General features: G+C 44.7%; 1 protein-coding gene across 1 annotated transcript in view; it reads right to left on the bottom strand.

The window, feature by feature from the left end:
* The window catches only part of RYR2 (ryanodine receptor 2), a 1,389,277-nt gene that overhangs the window by 476,543 nt on the left and 893,772 nt on the right, over positions 1-18,962 (bottom strand). The window contains 2 exon segments of the mRNA XM_033937646.1: positions 3,360-3,497; positions 13,646-13,735. Of these exon segments, the coding sequence (XP_033793537.1) occupies positions 3,360-3,497; positions 13,646-13,735 (228 nt within the window).

Genomic DNA, 18,962 nt, shown 5'->3' with positions numbered 1-18,962 from the left:
TCCAGCCTGGCTGGATGCTTAATGTATGTGAATTCTGTACAGGAGCATTTAGGATCTATCTGTATCAACATTCCAGAGTCAGATTGATATAATGTCCCATAGGCCTCTGCTGACATTGGTTAGGCCAACAAAAAATGCTGACAGCTAACAATGCTAGGCTGACATCTCCATACATTTTTTTTTATTATTATTCTTTGAAATGAAGGCAAGCTTGTGGTACCCTTCTATATGGCATGCACTTCTGCAACTGTTTTGTTGCCCTTTGAAAATGCCTCTCTCACCTCCAACATTACATCTGCAAGTCCCCTTATCCTACTCAATCTCCAAGCTATGGAGATAAAGATTCCCCATTATGAGTTCAGACCTCTGTCAGGTTATATAGTCATCTGGACGGGGAATCCCAATATGCTACATCTTACCTGTCTTTGAGGGAATGAACAGTGTATAAGGGATGCAGGAAGCTTTCTCAGGAGGTTCAGGCTTAATGGTACCAAGATGCCATGAGTAGAAATATGAGGATATGGGAAGAGATCATATACTATGTCTGACCCTGGTATGCAATGTAATAGGCCATGCCAGATCAACCATATTAGAACCAAATTAACCAAATTAATAAGTGTCAGAGAAGATTCTGGAAAATCATAAAAGGTAGGGCGAACTTTGTGGGACATGCATTGTAAAGAGATGTACATGTGTTTCATTTTGCAACAAAGGAAAATCATAATAATACATAGTAAAATTTATACAATAATTAAGATAACGATAGGGTGAATTAAAACATTAAAAACATGATCTGCAGTAGGCGAATACCCAAATAAAAGTTCCCAAACTGAGACATGAGCATCTCGTAGCAAATTTTCAAGTTCGTGCAATCTGTCCATTTTCGAAAGTGATTCACTTAAGTCGTTCAATGTAGGCATGGAGTTCTGTAAAATTCAGCAGCTTTGAAATGTCTCATTCCCCATGCCAAGAGGGAGTTGATGCATAGCATATGAAATAAAGTCTGAAATGTCCATAGAATCATTAGTTACCAGAGGTGTGGAATAGGTTGTCCCATTAATGGTGATGGAGGACAGAGGTGAATGACTACACCAGGTATTGTTCAGTAAATAGCTTGAACTGTACAGCAGCCTAGCATTGCTAGCGGTCAGACACCTCTGTGGGACAGCACTTTGCAAGACCGAGACACTATATCAATGACTTTACAGTCAGAATGCTAAAAGGAAATTTTAAAACAATCCAAGAATGTTATGGGGCTCATAATCAAAACAAAAAAATATCTAAAAAGTGGCCTAAATGGGTACTTGGACGATCAAAAAGCCTGATCGTCCAAGTACCCATAACCAAAGCTGGTTTTAGATGTATCTAAAACCAGCTTAGGCCTTTCCCCTGCCTCTAAATGCATAGAGTGAAAAGAGGCGTTTTTAGAGGAGGAGAAAGGGCGGGGGGTGGGCCGACCTACACTTAGTCGTACAGCAGGTATAACCAAAGATTTAGGCAGGTTGCCTAGTCAGCACTTATACGTTTTGACTTAGACTTAGTCAAAACAGGTATAAGTGCCGAAAAAAGGGCCGTTGAGTTGATCACAGCAGCTCAGCGGCCCCAGCAACCTGCCTACCGCCTACTGCAACTATCGCGGTAGGAGAGATGGCTCAACCCCAAGCCCAAGCCCTCCTGCCCCAGAGAAACCCCCTACCCCCTTAAGATACAGGCAGGGGGGATCCCAGGCCCTCCTGCCTTCGGCACCCCCCCATGATTGCCCCGCCGTAACCCCGATCGGCCCACCACCCGCCGACCCCATGACCCCCCGCTGACCTCTCGACTCCACCCCTCGTACCTCAAAAGAGTTGGATGGACTGATGGGTTCCAAGCCCGGCCAGCCGGCAGGCCCGCCATCCATCGAATGGTGGGCCTTAGGGCCTGATTAGCCCAGGCATCTCAAACCCCACCCCTGAGAGGCCTGGGCCAACCGGAATTTGTCCACAACAGATATAGACCTCACTAGTAGAGAATTAATTGAAGAAAGGCTCAAAGACATAAATCATTTTGATGTACATTGTCATTAAGGCCTTCAGTTTGATGCTAGCAGATATGCTCATTCAATGATTTAAAGTGCTTGCTGTTATTGAAATCAATATCTAATAAAACATAATGACCAAGAAAGCAGCTGATGTATCATTTACTTATCCTTTTAATGCAGTGTCTCTAGCATGCCCCGACAGGACCCGTTTCGCCCTGCCGGGCTTTTTCAAGGGTTCAAATAGGAGCTCTTATATCAGTGTCCTCTCGACTGTGGGCGGGGCCTTAGGCACATGGGCCCACCCCAGCCATCTGGGGTTATTCAGTGGTGCTTAACCAGATAGAATCACTAAATAACTGCCTATTCTGAAACTGGCTATGTTGTGAGAGGTCTGAGGAAGAGTCAGGCTGGAGTTGACACTTATGCAGTTAAGTTCCAATGTTCAGCACTTAACCATATAAAGTAACCAGACAAATTGGATGCATAAGACAGTCCTATAATCTTTGTCCAGTTTCACCTGTCTGGTTAAGGGAATAAATATGGCTTTAACCAGTTAAATGCCAGCCAGCCACACATATCCAGATATTCAAAGCCAGTGCCCAGACAAGACCCAGCATTAAATATTGGAACATAAAACTGGAGATAATACAAATTGCTTACCACCACAAGCTGAATATACCTGATTGGAAACTTTTGATTTTTTAAATGTGACTTGTTTTCTTTTATAGTTTTGCCTCTGATGCAGCCTTTGGGTGAAACATGGCCAAGTCAGGCATTTGTTGCATTAAAATTTTATTCTGCTCTTTGTATTTGTTTGGTCTATTCTTTGCTCTGCTGTTTTTGTCATCACAGATCACCCGCCTCTCTTATGTCCCTCTTACAGATAATTTCAAACATTGAGAATGGGCTGAGGTATGCCATCAAATGGAATTAATGACTAACAGTAGAAAATTCTGTCAGTAAATCAACTCCTGAAACAAAACTGAATGTTCTGTTCATTTCTACAGAGTTGCATCAGATATAGTTAAGCTCTGGAACGCGTTGCCAAATGTTGTAGTAAAAGCGGATAGCGTAGTTGGCTTTAAGAAAGGTTTGGACAAATTCCTGGAGGAAAAGTCCATAGTCTATTATTAAGACATGGGGGAAGCCTCTGCATGCCTTGGATCGGTAGCATGGAATATTGCTACTCTTTGGGTTTTGGCCAGGTACTAGTGACCTGGATAGGCTATCGTGAGAACTGGCTACTGCGCTTGATGGACCATTGGTCTGATCCAGTAAGGCTATTCTTATGTTCTTATGGATGTTACTCAAAAGATAAAATGTTTGATTCAACACTTACCTGACTTGACTGGGAAATGCGACGTGTTCGGTTGTACAAAGCCATGCTGTCTCCTTCCCTTGTTCTATCAATGCTCCACCCCCAAGCAAGTACTGTTTTCAGAGACTCTTTGATAGGCCAGCGATATATTTCTTTTTCCTAAAGGAAGCACATAAGAGATAGCAATGATAATACTAAGGGCTAGATTTATTCAGACTTTTTTGATTCCATACTGAGAAAATGTCTAAAAGAGATTTACCTGGGGATCAAAACTGCTCTCTTCATGATGATTTAAGCCACGAGAATGTACTAGATTTAGCTAAGGGATAAAAAGGGAAATTTCTGGGGGCAGAGTAGCCTAAGGATTTTGATTTTCAAATCCTCTTCCATACTTTCCCTTGTAGACCTGGTCTCTACAAAAAGCAGAAGCAAGGTCAATGGATTTCCTGCAGTCCATATTTCTGAAAGAAAGCTATCTGGATGTCACAGCTGAATCTGGATTCCAGTGCTAAATATTCAGATTTATTTCAGTTGTGGCAGCTGGCATAAAACAACAACAACAAAAAAAAACAACCAGAATTTTGTCCCAATAATCTTTATGCAACCTGTGTTTAAATACTTATGTATTAATTTCTGTACAAAACAGTATTCTTAGATTGTAAAATCTCAAATGGAGAAGTTCAGTATTGAAAAGCGGTTCTTGGCAGCAGTACTGACTATGCAAGTGCTGTAAAAAAACAACTGATTATTTAAGTTGCTAAACAATCAAAGTTTTGAAGGCAATTTCTATTGTCTTTTGGCCCATCCAAAATGTGCCCACTGTAAGTTGTGTGTTCATGCCACATTTAAGCAGCCTCACGTATGCCAGTTATGGAAGAGGGCACCTAAATGTTAGGTATGCTGATACTGGGTTGCACTAATATTATGCAAAGGAACCTAGGCATCTAGGTTCCATTATAGAATATGTTTCTACTGTACAGCCTCAGGCTGCCTAAAGATGCTCACTTATAGATTGGCCTCTATAGAGGGCAATTCTATAATTGGGTGCCTAGTAACAGCCAATATAAGGATTATAGGCACCTGCTTTCCTTTATAGAATAATAATAATAACTTTATTTTTGTATACCGCAGTACCAGAATAGTTCAGAGCGGTTTACATGACAAGAGACTGTACATCTACAGCGAAATTTACAAATAAGTCAATCAATCAATATAACTTAGCGAGTCGGGAGCAGGCAAGAAGGAGATAGAGAGGTTATAAACAAGTCAATCGGCGTGGCTTAGGAAGTCGGGTGCAAGTAGGTAAGAGGTGCAGGTAGGGAGAAGGCAGGTAGGTGGGAGGTGCAGGAAGGTGGGAGGTACAAGGCATAGTTAAAAGTAGAGTTACAAGGAGGGCGGGAGTCAGAGATATTTGTCAAAGAGATAAGTTTTGATTGACTTCCTGAAAGTTTGGTAGGAGGGAGAATTAGAGATGAGAGTGGATAGACATTTGTTCCATTTGCATGCCTGGAATGCCAGGGATCTGTCGAGGAATCTCTTGTAGATGCAGCACTTTAGGGACGGGAAGGCAAACAAGTGGGCGTTACATGTGCGGGTGGGGCCCAGACGGACAAAGTGATCTGATGCCATTAGATCCAAAAATAAATGAAAAAAAAGATCCAAATGAAGAAAATAAACTAAACTAAACTAAGCCTTAGGTTTATATACTGCATCTTCTCCACTGAAGTGGAGCTCGACACGGTTTACAGAGTTTAAAAAATATGGGAAGAGAGAAGAGAAAGAGTTTACAAAGCATAAAAAGAGGGGATGTAATCAGGAGAAGAGATTATTATATGCTAGAGAAAAGCCAGGTTTTCAGCTGTTTTCAGAATAGTTGGAGGGAGTCCAGGTTCCGCAGCGGGACAGTGAGGTCGTTCCAGAGGCCGGTGATTTTCGAGAGGAGGGATCTACCCAGTTTACCTGCGTGGAGGATGCCGTGTAGAGAGGGGAAGGATAGTTTATATCTGTGGGCAGATCTGGTGGTAATTGGTGTTGGGGCGATATAATAAGAGGATATAATAAAATATATAAGCGATGGGATAAACTGTATATTTACAGAGTAATGCTAAAACATAATTTCAGCAGTTAAGATGCATATGTGCACCCATCCATGCCATTAGTCTTATCCAGGGGTAGGCAATTCCAGTCCTCAAGATCCACATGCAGGTCAGGTTTTCAGGATATCCACAATAAATATGCAAGAGATATATTTGCATCTCAAGGAGGCAGTGCATGCAAATCCATATCATACATATTCATTATGGATATCCTGAAAACCTGACCTGCTTGTGGCTCTTGAGGACCGGAATTGCCTACTCCTGGTCTAAACATGTACGAGGGCTGATTGAAAAGTAATAGACTGCCTCTTTTTTTCTTTCCAAGAAGTAGAGTTTCAGGTTTCAAGGTTATTCATAATTTGGTATACCGACCATAGTAACATAGTAGATGACAACAGATAAAGACCCGAATGGTCTAATTTTTTCTTCTCAGCTATTTCTGGGCAAGAATCCAAAGCTCTACCCGGTACTGTGCTTGAATTCCAACTGTCAAAATCTCCGTCAAAACCTACTCCAGCCATCTACACCCTCCCAGCCATTGACGCCCTCTCCAGCCCATCCTCCCCCAAATGGCCATATACAGACACACAAACCATGCACGTCTGCCCAGTACTGGCCTTAGTTCAATATTTAATATTATTTTCTGATTCTAGATCCTCTGTGTTCATCCCATGCTTCTTTGAACTCAGTCACCGTTTTCCTCTCCACCACCTCTCTCGGGAGCGCATTCCAGGCATCCACCACCCTTCTCTGTAAAGTAGAATTTCCTAACATTGCTCTTGAATCTACCATCTTGAATCTACAATCATAGGTATCTAGCCGGTTTACAGTATTAAAAATTTAAAATATCTTACAAAAATAAAATAGAAATAAAAATAGAGCAGGTTGGGGCCAATCCAAGGACAAAATTTAAAAGGAGCAAAGGGGGAGGGCAATTTTAATTACATTATGAAAATAAAAATAAAAGGATGGGAAGAGGGAGGGGAGGATAAAAACAGAAGGGAAAAACCGGGAGTCGCTTCTTAAAAGCGGTTCTCTATTTATTTGTTGGGGTTTTTTTGGATTTCCCTTGATCAGGATTCTTAACTGTGCTGTTTCTTATGAAGCTCACACATCGACGTTTCTGAACCTGCAGTTGGACTGTCATAGTCTTCATTTTTGGGTCACAGCAAGAACTTCTTACATTTCATCATGGCAGATGAGGAAGATGTGTCTCTGAGAGTATGCCAGAGGTGTGATTGAATTTTGATCAAAGAAAATTAAGTTTCAGATAGGCACCTAACTCGGTGGGTACCATGTAGGTATGAACCCAAAAAAACAGGTGTGGTAGAGGCCAGAGTTTGGGTATGGAAAGAAGTACCAGTAGAAAACCCTGGCCTAACATACCAGTGCCTAAGTTAGAGATGCCAACCGGCATCTAACTCAAGTTAGGTGCTGCTAAGCGTGATTCTGTAAATAGTACTTAAGTTAGAATGGCATGCGGTAGGTGCTGTTTTCAGAACCAAAATGTCCATGTAAACAATCAACTACTTCCCACAGAACACCAGAAAATAGAGGAAAACTAATTCTTCCTTGCATTATTGTTACAAAATCAGGGCAGGATCTGGGCCAGTCTGGAGGAACTACAGGAAAACAAATTAGCAGGTAAGGCCTAATTGCTCCTTCCTTAGTGATCCTCTGGACTAGCCTAGAGAACTGATGGGAAATACCAAAGCAGTACCAGTCAGTCCTGAAATCAGAACATACTACCAAAAAATTGTGTCCTGTCTAGCTTGAATATCAATTAACCATTGCTTGATAAATGTCCACTAGAGGAACTAAAGAGCACTCTGCCCAGGAAGAATGTGCTCATAGTTTCTCAGGAATCAAATGGCCCTCCAGCACATAAGCCGAAGAGACTGTCTCTTAGACACCACTGACTCTCTGTGACTGCCCTTCAAAAAGACTGTACGAACAGTGAAATTCTTCTGTCCAATGAATATACTTGCTTAGTACTTTCCTGATATCTAATATAGGCAATTTTTGTGATCCCATGTCCCCTTGGAAAAGCCCAAGGTGGGCAAGAACACCAGTTGATTCAAATGAAACTTTGTCAGAACTTTAGGAAGAAATGAAAGAACTGTATGCATTCTCCTTAAAAATCTGGAGAAAAGGCTCCCTACATGAAAGGGCCTATAACTCAGAGACATGTCTCACTGAAGAGATAAGTCACCAAAAACACTAACTTCAGCATAAGATCTTTAAGGAAACACGAGGAAAGAGGCTCAAAAGAATAAGAAGGCTCACACTTCGCAGGATGAAGGAATTGAACTCCTTTGAGAAAACAGATATCTGGATGGGCAGACAAAGGCTTACCTTTAATTTTCTCTCAAAAACAGGCTAGAGCAGCCATCTGCATTTTGAGACATTATAAGGCCAATCCTTTGTCAAAACCATTCTGAAGGAAATCCAGAATCTGAGCTACTGAGACATACATAGAAAGAAAGCCAAGTGTGTCACACCAGCCTTCAAAAATTCTCCATGTCTGCACATAAGCCAAGAACATCATCAAGAATGAAGCACTATAGTAATGACCTTTGTAGAATATCCTCTCTTCTTTAACCTGGCCCTTTCAAGAGCCAACCTGTAAGACAAAACTGACCTGGATCCGGCATAGCCACTGGACTTTGAGTCAAGAGATTCCCCAATAGCAGAAGATTCAGGGAAGGGTCTACAACGAGGTACATCAGATCTGCATACCATGATCTCCAAGGCTAATCTGGAGTCACTAGGATCATCAGTCCATTGTGAGCTTCTATTCTTTGGATGACTCATCCTAACAGCGGTCAAGGGGAAAAGACATAAAGCAACTTTCTTAGCCACGGTTGGAGAAGAGCATTGATGCCTTCTGAGCTTGGATCTCTCCTATGACTGAAGAATCAAGGAGATTTTGCATTTTCTTGAGTCACATGAGATCCATTACTGGGTAGTGATTCATTGGTGTTGCCCTCCTTTGTCTCAAGCCTTTTCAGAAGATTTTGTGATGCTTCCATTGACAAATCAAGTAGATATTTGTACTAAGTCATTAACTAAGGTGTTGGCTGTCTATGCCCCATTTCATAGGGTACCTGTTGGGATACATAGTGATGATAAATGGTACAATGCTGGGTTGAGATTATTGAAATGGCAGGTGAGGCATTCAGAGTGTATGTGGAGGAAGTATAAGATGCAAGAATTGTTAACTTGTTGTATAGATATTCAGAAGATCTATTGTTGTGCAGTGTGGAAAGCAAGATTAGATTTTTATTCCAAGTTGATAGAATAAGACGACTGTCCTTCATGTAAATTATTCTTACTTCTTCGCTTGCTCACCAACTCAGAGAGCTGCAATCAGACTATTATACCTGATGTAGATTATTTAGTAGATTTTTTTAAAGCAAAGGTGGATACATTTATGTCATAGAAACATAGAAATAGACGGCAGATAAGGGCCCACGGCCCATCTAGTCTGCCCACCTTAATGTCCCTCCCCTACCTTTGCCCTGTGAATAGATCCCATGTGCCGATCCCATTTGGCCTTAAAATCAGGCACGCTGCTGGCCTCAATCACCTGTAGTGGAAGACTATTCCAGCGATCAACCACTCTTTCAGTGAAAAAGAATTTCCTGGTGTCACCTCGTAGTTTCCCGCCCCTGATTTTCAACGGATGCCCTCTTGTTGTCATGGGACCCTTGAAAAAGAAGATATCTTCCTCCGCCTTGATGCGGCCCGTAAGATACTTGAACGTCTCGATCAAGTATCATGTCCCTTACACTTTCTGTGAATGAAAGTAAGGGCTCAACTATGGTGAAAAAGACATTACAGGAGGGTGTTTATTGGACAGAATTTCAGATGGTCACAGGGCAGCAATTAGAACTATTTATACATAGGATAGGAGGGAAAAAAAGTCTGTTGGAAGATTATTTCCTGCTCATCGTGTTTCACTTGGATTGCAATCCTGTATTGTGGACAGTGTGTTTATGGTCACAGTTGGATCCTTTGAGAATGCAACTTTGCTACTTTTTGGAGATAAGTATTGGTGGAGCAGCTATTTTGACTAAAAATAGCTATTATTGACGCTATTATTTTATTTTGCGTTTTGTCATGACCAAGGTCTGAGAGTTTTTTTTCCTTTTTGTATTTTGCTTAACCAGTGGGTAGAAGCACAGGTTTTTCTCATTAAGTTCTTGCCTTTTGATTTTTTTACTGTGTTTTTTCCCCCCAGTTAGAGAAGCCTGTGATTTGAACATTTGGGAGACGTTTATGGCTCATTTCAAGAGCAGTGCTTGGTTCTCTGCTTGTTCTTTCTGAGATTCATTTGTATTAAAATAAATTCTTGTTCCCACAGTGGTCTTGGCAAACGTTCTGTGTGCCTAGTGAGATTGTGGAGATTTAATACCACAAGATGGTTGCTTATGTCTAATCATGGCTTGATTCCATTCATGTTGTTTATGATCAAAGTTTAATGAGTGGCCAGGTTTTGCTGCTTGGAAACATGAAGTGGTGCATCCAGAATTAAAGAAACCAAGTTTGGACCCTCTTTATCTTAGAACATTTTGGGGCTCATAATAAAAAAAAAACCAAAACGTCTATAAAGTGGTCTAAATGGGTACTTGGACGATCAAAAAAGCCTGATCGTCCAAGTACCCATAACCAAAGCTGGTTTTAGAAGTATCTAAAACCAGCTTAGGCTTTCCCCTGCCTCTAAATGCTTAGAGTGAAAAAAGGCATTTTTAGAGGAGGGGAAAAGGCAGAACTTAGGCGTACAGCAGGTATAAACAAACCTTTTGACATGTTGCCTAGTCAGCACTTATATGTTTTGACTTCGAACAAGTCAAAACAGGTATAAGTGCCGAAAAAGGGGCCGCTGAGCTGATCGTGGCTGCTGCGATAAGCTCAGCGGCCCCGGCAATCTGCCTCCCCCCCAGCAACAATCGCAGCAGGAGCAATGGCTCATCTCCCTTGCCTTGACAGTGATCAGCCACCCCCCTGGAGCCACACCACTTCAGGGTGAGGATCGCAATCCTCACCCCAAAGTACTGCGGTTCGGGCAGGTGGTCGATCACCATCACTGCAGGAGAGATGCCCAATCTCTCCTGCCACGATTTCCTCCCCCTCATCGGATCGGGCAGGAGGGAGCCCAAACTCTCCTGCCCCGGCGACCCAAGACCCCCCCAACACGATTGGGGCAGGAGGGATCCCAGGTCCATCTGCCCTGGCAACCTCCCCACCCCGCCGATCTGGTATGGGCAGGAGGGAGCCCAACTCCTCCAGCCCAGACAGAACCCCCACCCCACCGATCCGATATGGGCAGGAGGGAGCCCAACCCTTCCTGCCCAAGTGAGCCCCATACCCCCCACCCCCACTAAGGTAGGGGCAGGAGGGATTCCAGGCCCTCCTGCCCCAAAGCAGCCCCCACGACTGCCCCCCTAGAAACCCCAATCGGCCTGCTGACACCCCTCTACCCACTGACCCACAAGACCCCCCTGACAACCCCACCCCCGACAACCCCCACCCCCGTATCTTAAAGTTGTATGGATGGATTGGTCCCAAGCACGTCCATCCGGCAGGCCCGCCATCCTCAGAATGGTGGGCCTTAGGGCCTGATTGGCCCAGGTGCCTAAGGCCCCTCCTGAGGGCAAAGCCTTAGGTACATGGGCCTAACCCAGCTCATGTGCCTAAGGTTCCACCCACAGGAGGGACCTTAGGCACCTGGGCCAATCAGGCCCTAAGGCCCGCCATTCTGAGGATGGAGGGCGGGCCTGCCGGCCGGGCTTGGGACCCGTCCATCCAACTTTGTTAAGGCACGGGGGTTGTCGGGGGTGAGGGGTGGTGTCCGTGATGGGTCTCGTGGGTGGGGGGGTGTTCGGCGAGCTGATCAGGGGTTCGGGAGGGAGTAGTGGGGGGCTCTATCAGGGCAGGAGGGCCTGGGATACCTCCTGCCCATATCTTAGTGGGGTGTGGGGTAGGGGGGGTCACCTGGGCAGGTGGGGTTAGGCTTCCTCCTGCCCATATTGGATCTGTGGGGTGGGGTGGTCACCATGGCAGGAGGGGCTGGGATCCCTCCTGCCCGGATTGAGTCAGTGGGAGTGGGGGGTCGTCGGGCAGGAGGACCTGGGATCCCTCCTATCCAATCCGATCATGGTGGTGGGGGTGGATCGCGGAAGGAGAGATGGCCAATCTTTCCTGCCACAATGGCAATTGCCCACCTCCCGAACCGCGGCATTTCTTGGATGAGGATCTCGGCAGGGGAGATGGCTCATTTCTCCGGCCACGATGCTCACCCCGATGTGCCGCCGTTTGGGGGGGCGATCACCATCACGGCAGGGGTGATGAGGCATCTCTCCTGCTGCGATCGTTGTTGCGGGGGGAGGAGGGATTCTGTAACCGGTGTTCTTTTTGACAGACACCGGTTACAGAATCCAGCTTTTAGGCGAAGGACTGGCTCCTCCTTTGCCTAAAAGGCTTGGTTTGGGGCGTTTGGGACTTAGGCTGTTTTTTGGGTTGGTAATGTGTCTTAAGTATAGACGTAGTGGTGGTCTGGGTGTTTAAACAGCTAAACATAGAGGCAGGCCATTATAAAAAAAAAAAAAACCTCTCCTTTTGGATGTTTTTTTTTGAGAATGGACAATTTCCCTGCTTCTACTTTCAGCATTTAAGGCTTAGGCCAAAAGGGGACTTAGACATTGTTTTTGATTATGCTCCTCCACAGGTATATTTATTCAATTTGATATACCACAAACTTGCAATGCAATCTAAGTGGGTTACAATAAAAATAAATAAATAAATAACATATTGGAAAAGAACTCTTTATACTAGATAGGAAAGCCAATCCAAATACAGAAAAGCTCAATTAATTTTTTATTTAAAAACAAAACAAACAACTCTAAACAACCAATTCCAAGAGTGAACCTGGAAAGGCCTGCTAAAATAAATGTCCTGCACATACCATGCCTCTAACATGTCCCCTTGAGATTTAGGCAAACTGCAGATGAACAGCATAGAAATTCATCTAGGAAACTGGTTTCATAAATAGTGAATTGGAAGGGTTTGTCGAGAAAAATGTCAATCTGCCTCTTTATGCCACATTTTGGAAGTTTTTATTTTAAAAAAATAAGCCCCATATTATCATAATAAATAATGGCAGATAAAAGATGGGAATAATCTACCTACTCAGCAAGGTGTTTAGGAGTGATACGAATGGAACCATGAAGTGGAGGGGTGGTAGACTCAAGCGTAACGTAAGGAAATTCTTTACAGAAAGGGTGGTTGATGCTTTGAATGCGCTCCAGAGGGATGTACTGGAGAGAAAAACAATAACAGAGTTCAAAAAGGTGTGGGTTGAACACAGAGGATCTTGAATCAGAAAATAATGGTAAATATTGAAGAACTAAGGCCACCACTGGGAAGACTTGCACAGTCTGTGTCCGTATATGGACATTCAGTTGAGGACGGGCTGGGGAGGGTATCGAGGGCTGGGATGGTTAAGATGGGTTGCAGTGAGCTTTGATGGAGACTCCAGTAGATGGAACCTAAGCACACTATCAGGCAGGGCTCTGGGTTTCTGGCCCAGAAATATCTAATAAAAAGGACCATTTAAACTAAATAATTAAGTTATGGTTGGGCAGACTGGATGGACCATTCGGGTCTTTATCTGCCATCATCTACTATGTTACTATGATGGGCTGGGGAGGGCTTCGATGGCTGGGATGGTTTAGATGGGCTGGATGGTTTAGATGAGCTTTCACAGAGACTTCAGTAGATGGAATCTAAGCACAGTACCGGACAGAGCTTTGGGTTCTGGCCCAGAAATATCTAAGAAGGAAAATTTAAATTAAATCAGTAATTTAAAGAGTGGGTAAGGTTGGGCAGACTGGATGGACCACTCGGGTCTTTATCTGCCGTCATCTACTATGTTACTATGAATGCCCTGTGCAGGCTGCCATGCCTTTTAGGAAGCAAATTATAAATCATTTTACTGCAGTTTTGGGGCTCAACCACTGTTCATGCAATTTTTCTCATTGCTTTGTTGCCATCCTCTAGCCAATACATGATCCATTCTGTGCCAAAGAAATGTGTTGTAAAAGAAATCTGACACAAAAGTTAAACATGTAGGAAGCTTACTTTCCAGTTGCTGGTGAGTGAAGAGGATGAATTGCAACCCAAAATAAATATATACTTTATATTCCTTACCTTTTCAGTAAGTAATTTGTATGGTTTTAACAAATGATGAACCTTTGAAGACTCAGAATAGATTTCACCATATATCCATCCATTTGCAAACTGAATGAGAAAAAGAGAGGGTAAGGAAAGAAACAAAGGACAATATAAATAGAATATTATTAAACTAGTCTTATAGCCCGTTACATTAACGGGTGCTAGAATATATGTGTGTGTGTCTGTCTTTATTTCTTTCTCTCTCTCTTTCTCCTTAGCCGCTTTCTGTATTTCTGTCTTTCTTTTTCCTTGGCTGTCCACCACCATGCCTTGCCTGCTCCTCCTGTCCATTCTGCCTTCCTTTTACCTCCCCTGTGTCCACCACCACCCCTTCACTGCTCCCCTTATCCAGCAGCAGCCCTTCTCCCTTTGTTTTATCTCCCCCCTGCTAGAATATATATCTGTCTGTCTTTCTTTCTGTCTCTCTCTCCCACTGTCTTTCTTTCTTTCTGTGTCTCTCCCTGCCCCTGTCTCTTTCTTCTTTTCTTTCTGTCTCCCTCCCTCCCACTGTCTGCCTTTCTTTCTATCTGTCTCTCTCCCTGCCCCCTATGCAGCAGCATTTCTCTCCCCCCTCCACTTCCCTGTGCAGTAGCCACATCAGCATTCCCTCCCCCTCCATTTCCCTGTGCAGTTGTGTCAGATCCGTGAGGAGGAGTGAAGTGGCTTGGAATTGAGTGTGCTGAATCCTAGGAAAGGTGGCAGTCGGGTGAGTAAGTGTGCCAGATTGGGGGTGGAATGGGAGCAGGGCAGTTGGGGAGACACAGTAAAAAAAAGGATGCTTATGGGTGAGGGTAGAGTTTTGAAAGTGGGCACTGAGGGAGAAGTTGGGAAACAAATGAATTGGATGGGAGGAGGAAGATAGTTTTGGTGTCTGTCAGAGCAGTGGAAGGAAAGAGCAATTGAGTGAATGTCACAGCAATAGAGGATGGGAAACAGTTTTGAAGTGTTTGTGTCACATGGAGCCAGGGCAGTAGAGAATCTGGGTCAGACTGAGAGAGAGTGTCTGATCAGGAGTAGTGGTTGGAAAATAAGTGTGGATGGAGGGATTGGGAGAGTGTGAATCAGATGGAGAGAGGAAAGGAAATGGGTTAGTGGGAACATTAATTAGTGGGAGAGGCAGTAAGGAATGATTAGTGAGTTTGCTAAGACATTGGCAAGTAATAAATGTGTAGTGGGAGGAGGGGAGGAGTCTGGGTCAGAAGCATACTGGATGAGTGTGAAGGGAGGTATTTGGGTAGTGAATGAGCCCTGTCAATTTGAGGAGAAGATGAGGTTGGTGTTTATGCTGCATCAGCCAAGTCCAGCAGGTTAAATCTACTGAACTCAATGAGTCGCACTGTGTTTTCCCTCAGAAGTTGTTCTGCGGGGGAGAAGGGGGAGGGAAGCACAGGGGGAGTGTCACATGTCTTTCGCTGGCCTCACACTCTAAGAGCCCCCCTCTCTTCACACGCATTTGGAGACCGGTCTCTCCTCTTCTGCTTCTCCAACCCCCTGCCAGTCCAGCGCGTCTCTCCCCGTCTCCTCCCTGTGCGCGCACGCTCACTCTCAGGCCTTCCCACCTGACCCTCCCACCGCCGACAAACCTGGGGGCTCCAGCCGCGTAGGCAGCACTTTAAACACGCTGCTTCGCGGCCTTCTACTGGCGATTTCCTCTGCCGTGTCTGTCTCCGATGATGTCATCAGAGACACGGCAGAGGAAATCGGCAGAGAAAGGCGCGAAGCAGCGTGTTTATACTGCTGCCTACGCCGCTAGAGCCGGGAGGCGACGGAGAGGGCAGGGGGTGCTAGTGGGCGGCAGCCGCCGCTCCGCAGGTGGAGAGCAGGGAAGGTCGCGCATGCGCGCACTTGTCTTGCCTCGCATGAGGCCAGACCATAAGCCACGCATGCTCACTTCCTAGCTACAGCTCACGGAAAACTGACGCATGCATAGGAAGTGCGCATGCGCGGCTTACCATTTTATTATATTAGATGTATAAGGAAAGAGCTAATGCTGGGGGGGGGAGAGTCCTTTCCTGGGTGAATCATTTCAATCTAGCTAATTATCTTTTTACTGATGAACTTTATGCATAGAGCAATTTGCTTGTGGGGGCAGGCAGAAAAAGGACTCTGGTAAATATGGTTCCTGAAGTGTACACCCAGGAAATGCTACTTCAGCAAAAGCCAGCAACAGACTTTACAATAAAATGGTGCCAAACCTTAGGGTTGGCCAGCATTATTTTGAAATACACTTTTCCCTCCATATTTGCTGTGTTAGGGGATTAACAGACCCACGAATACAGAAAAAAAACGTGAATAACTTTTTCATATGTTATTTGCTGTTTTCTATTAAAAACCATTGTGAATATGGTGAAGCCGTGAATAACATGGTGGGAGACATGGCCTATTCCTGAAGGAGAGGCAAAACATGGTGAAAAAAAGTGCTGGGAATCAGCAATTTTCTCTATGAAAGCTGATGTAATTGGGGGGGGGGAGCCAGCAAAGCTAATAACCGCACATAATCAAAACCGCGAATACGGAGGGAGAAGTGTACCAATGTGATGGGGCAGAAATGACTGACAATTGTCTTGTCCCATTTGCACACTGAAGATCCTATAGATGTATTAAAATATTTCAGGGCAGGGAGAGGGATATTTAGAGTTGACTTTAAGGGCCTTGAAATTTTGGTGCTGGAATTTTTCCAGGGCATTGGGGGGGGGGGGGGGAGGCGCAAAACAGTGGGGTCAGGTTTGGGTTGGTAGCTGCTTACAATGAGAAAGAAAAAAAACAACCAAAAATATACAAACCCAGAAAATGAATGCAATTTTTTGGGGGGTTATACTTTTCTAACAAAATCAAACAGAAGCATGCCCCTATAGGATTTCAAAGCAACTCCAAGAGTAATAGAGAACAATGCCATAACTGTGTGCCTCAAATTAAGTGACACAATTAAGGGCTCCTTTTACTAAGGTGCGCTAGCGTTTTTAGCGCACGCTAACCCCATGCTATGCGCAAAGAACTAATGCAAGCTCAATACCTTAAAGTTGGATAGAGGGATGGGTCCCAAGCCCATCCATCCGGCAGGCCTGCTATCCTCAGAATGGCGGGCCTTAGGGCCTGATTGGCCCAGGTGCCTAAGGCCCCTCCTGAGGGCAAAGCCTTAGGTACATGGGCCTAACCCAGCTCATGTGCCTAAGGTTCCACCCACAGGAGGGACCTTAGGCACCTGGGCCAATCAGGCCCTAAGGCCCGCCATTCTGAGGATGGTGGGCGGGCCTGCCGGCCGGGCTTGGGACCCGTCCATCCAACTTTGTTAAAGTACGGGGGGGGGGTGTCGGGGGGGAGGGGTGGTGTCGCAGGGTAGGTGGGGGGGGTCTCGTGGATGGGAGGGGTTTTGGCAGGCCGATCGGGGGTTTGGGAGGGAGTCGTGGGGGGGCTGTGTCAGGGCAGGAGGGCCTGGGATCCCTCCTGCCCGTATCTTAGTAGGGGTGTGGGATAGTGGGGTCGCCTGGGCAGGAGGAGTTGGACTTCCTCCTGCCCATATTGGATCAGCGGGGTGGGGAGTCGCCGAGCAGGAGGACCTGGGATCCCTCCTGTCTAATCCGATTGGGGTGGGGGGGGGTGGATCGCGGCAGGAGAGATGGCAAATCTCTCCTGCTGCGATGGCAATTGCCCACCCCCCCAAACCGCGGCACTTCGTGGATGAGGATCGCAGCAGGGGAGATGGCTCATGCTAAAACCGCTAGCGCAGCTTAGTAAAAGGAGTCCTAAGTGAGCTAGGCTCAATGTTTTAATGGCACTAGGTACAACTAAGTTCCCCTTTTATAAAGCTGTGCAGCCAAGTGCCGCACAGCAAATGCTCCAATGCCTATTCAATTCCTATGGGTGTCGGAGCTTTTACTGTGCTGGCCTGCACTACCAGCTTTTCTAAAAGAGTGGGCAAGTTATTACAGAATACTAGCATGAACTAACTCTGGCATGCCAAAAGTTAAATGTGAAAAAACGAAAGGGAACTTGCCTGAAATATATAACAGTCCAACAGAAGAAGCAAGCGAGATGTCTTACAACCAACCAACAGTTACATTTATTGAGAAAACAAGTCCAAAGACCTTGAACATATTTATCAGGATGTATCCAGATAGATAAATTCAAGGTCTTTGAACGTTGTTTTCTCAATAAATGTAACTTTTAGTTGGTTTTAAGACATCTTGCTCGTCTCTTATGTTGAAAAGTTAGATGCAACCACATATGCAAGCTCATTGACTGGTGTAGGTGGGTGCATCTAGGTGCTCCAATCAATATATGTAACTGACAGCATTCTATAAGTTGTATGTTTTGTTGTATGGCAATTCATTCAAGGGCTGTCTATGCTTGGCTCACATTCATGCTCCCCTTGCAGTTATGTGCTATAGCACTTAGGCATTCCTTAATGAGAATAGCACCTATGCATATACTGTACATGCATCACTGCCAATTATTGGCACCAATGATTTGCACAGTAGTGCAGAATTCTAGGTGCCCATTTCTAGAACTGCCTCCATAAGTGCCTAAATCTGGGAATTCTATTTTTTCCTGGGTAAATGTTTTTTTTACGTTTAGCAAAGCAAAACGCACTTAGTGCAATAAGGGGTCCTTTCACTACAGCTTAATGTGCATTTAGCATGCATTAAATGCTAAGAAGTCCTTTTCCCCCCAAATTCTATATATGGTGCCCAAAATTCCATTTGCAAATTTGGGTGCTTGTTTAATTTATGTATGGAATTTAATTGAGTGATGAGCCAGTTATAATTGGGTGCTAGCAAACAATTATTGTAGTTAACTGGCTTCAGTTAGGATCTGCATGTGCATCTTGCTGTACGCTACTCTATAAAGATGTTTACAGAAATTTTTGACATGCAACTGAAAAGGGGGTGTGGCCATGGGGGACTTATATACTGCCTTTTGGGGGCTTTGGCATTCAAAGCTGACATTCAAAGCAATGGGCACTGGAAGAGTATGTGACTTGCCCAGAGTCACAAGGAGCAGCACTGGGATTTGATCTCACAACCTCTGGGTGCAGAGGCAGCAGCTCATCCAGTGAGCCACATCTTCCCAGGTCAGAGGTGCTCACTAAAGATGTATGCAGTATTATAGGATGTGGGGGATCCACATCAATTTAAGTGCAAGGATTCACGCCAGGTTGCAGTTGGTGTAAAAACAAATAAAGGCCTGTCCAGTCTGCCCATCCATGCCATCTACTCTACTTTTCACTCCCTTAGAGATCCTGTGTACTTGTCCCCAGCTTTTTCAAAATTTAGATACAATGTTTATCTCCACT

This window comes from Geotrypetes seraphini, chromosome 3, assembly GCF_902459505.1.
Source record: "Geotrypetes seraphini chromosome 3, aGeoSer1.1, whole genome shotgun sequence".
Taxonomy (NCBI): domain Eukaryota; kingdom Metazoa; phylum Chordata; class Amphibia; order Gymnophiona; family Dermophiidae; genus Geotrypetes; species Geotrypetes seraphini.
Note: the sequence above shows the minus strand (reverse complement) of the source record. Positions and strands in the feature narration are given on the sequence as shown.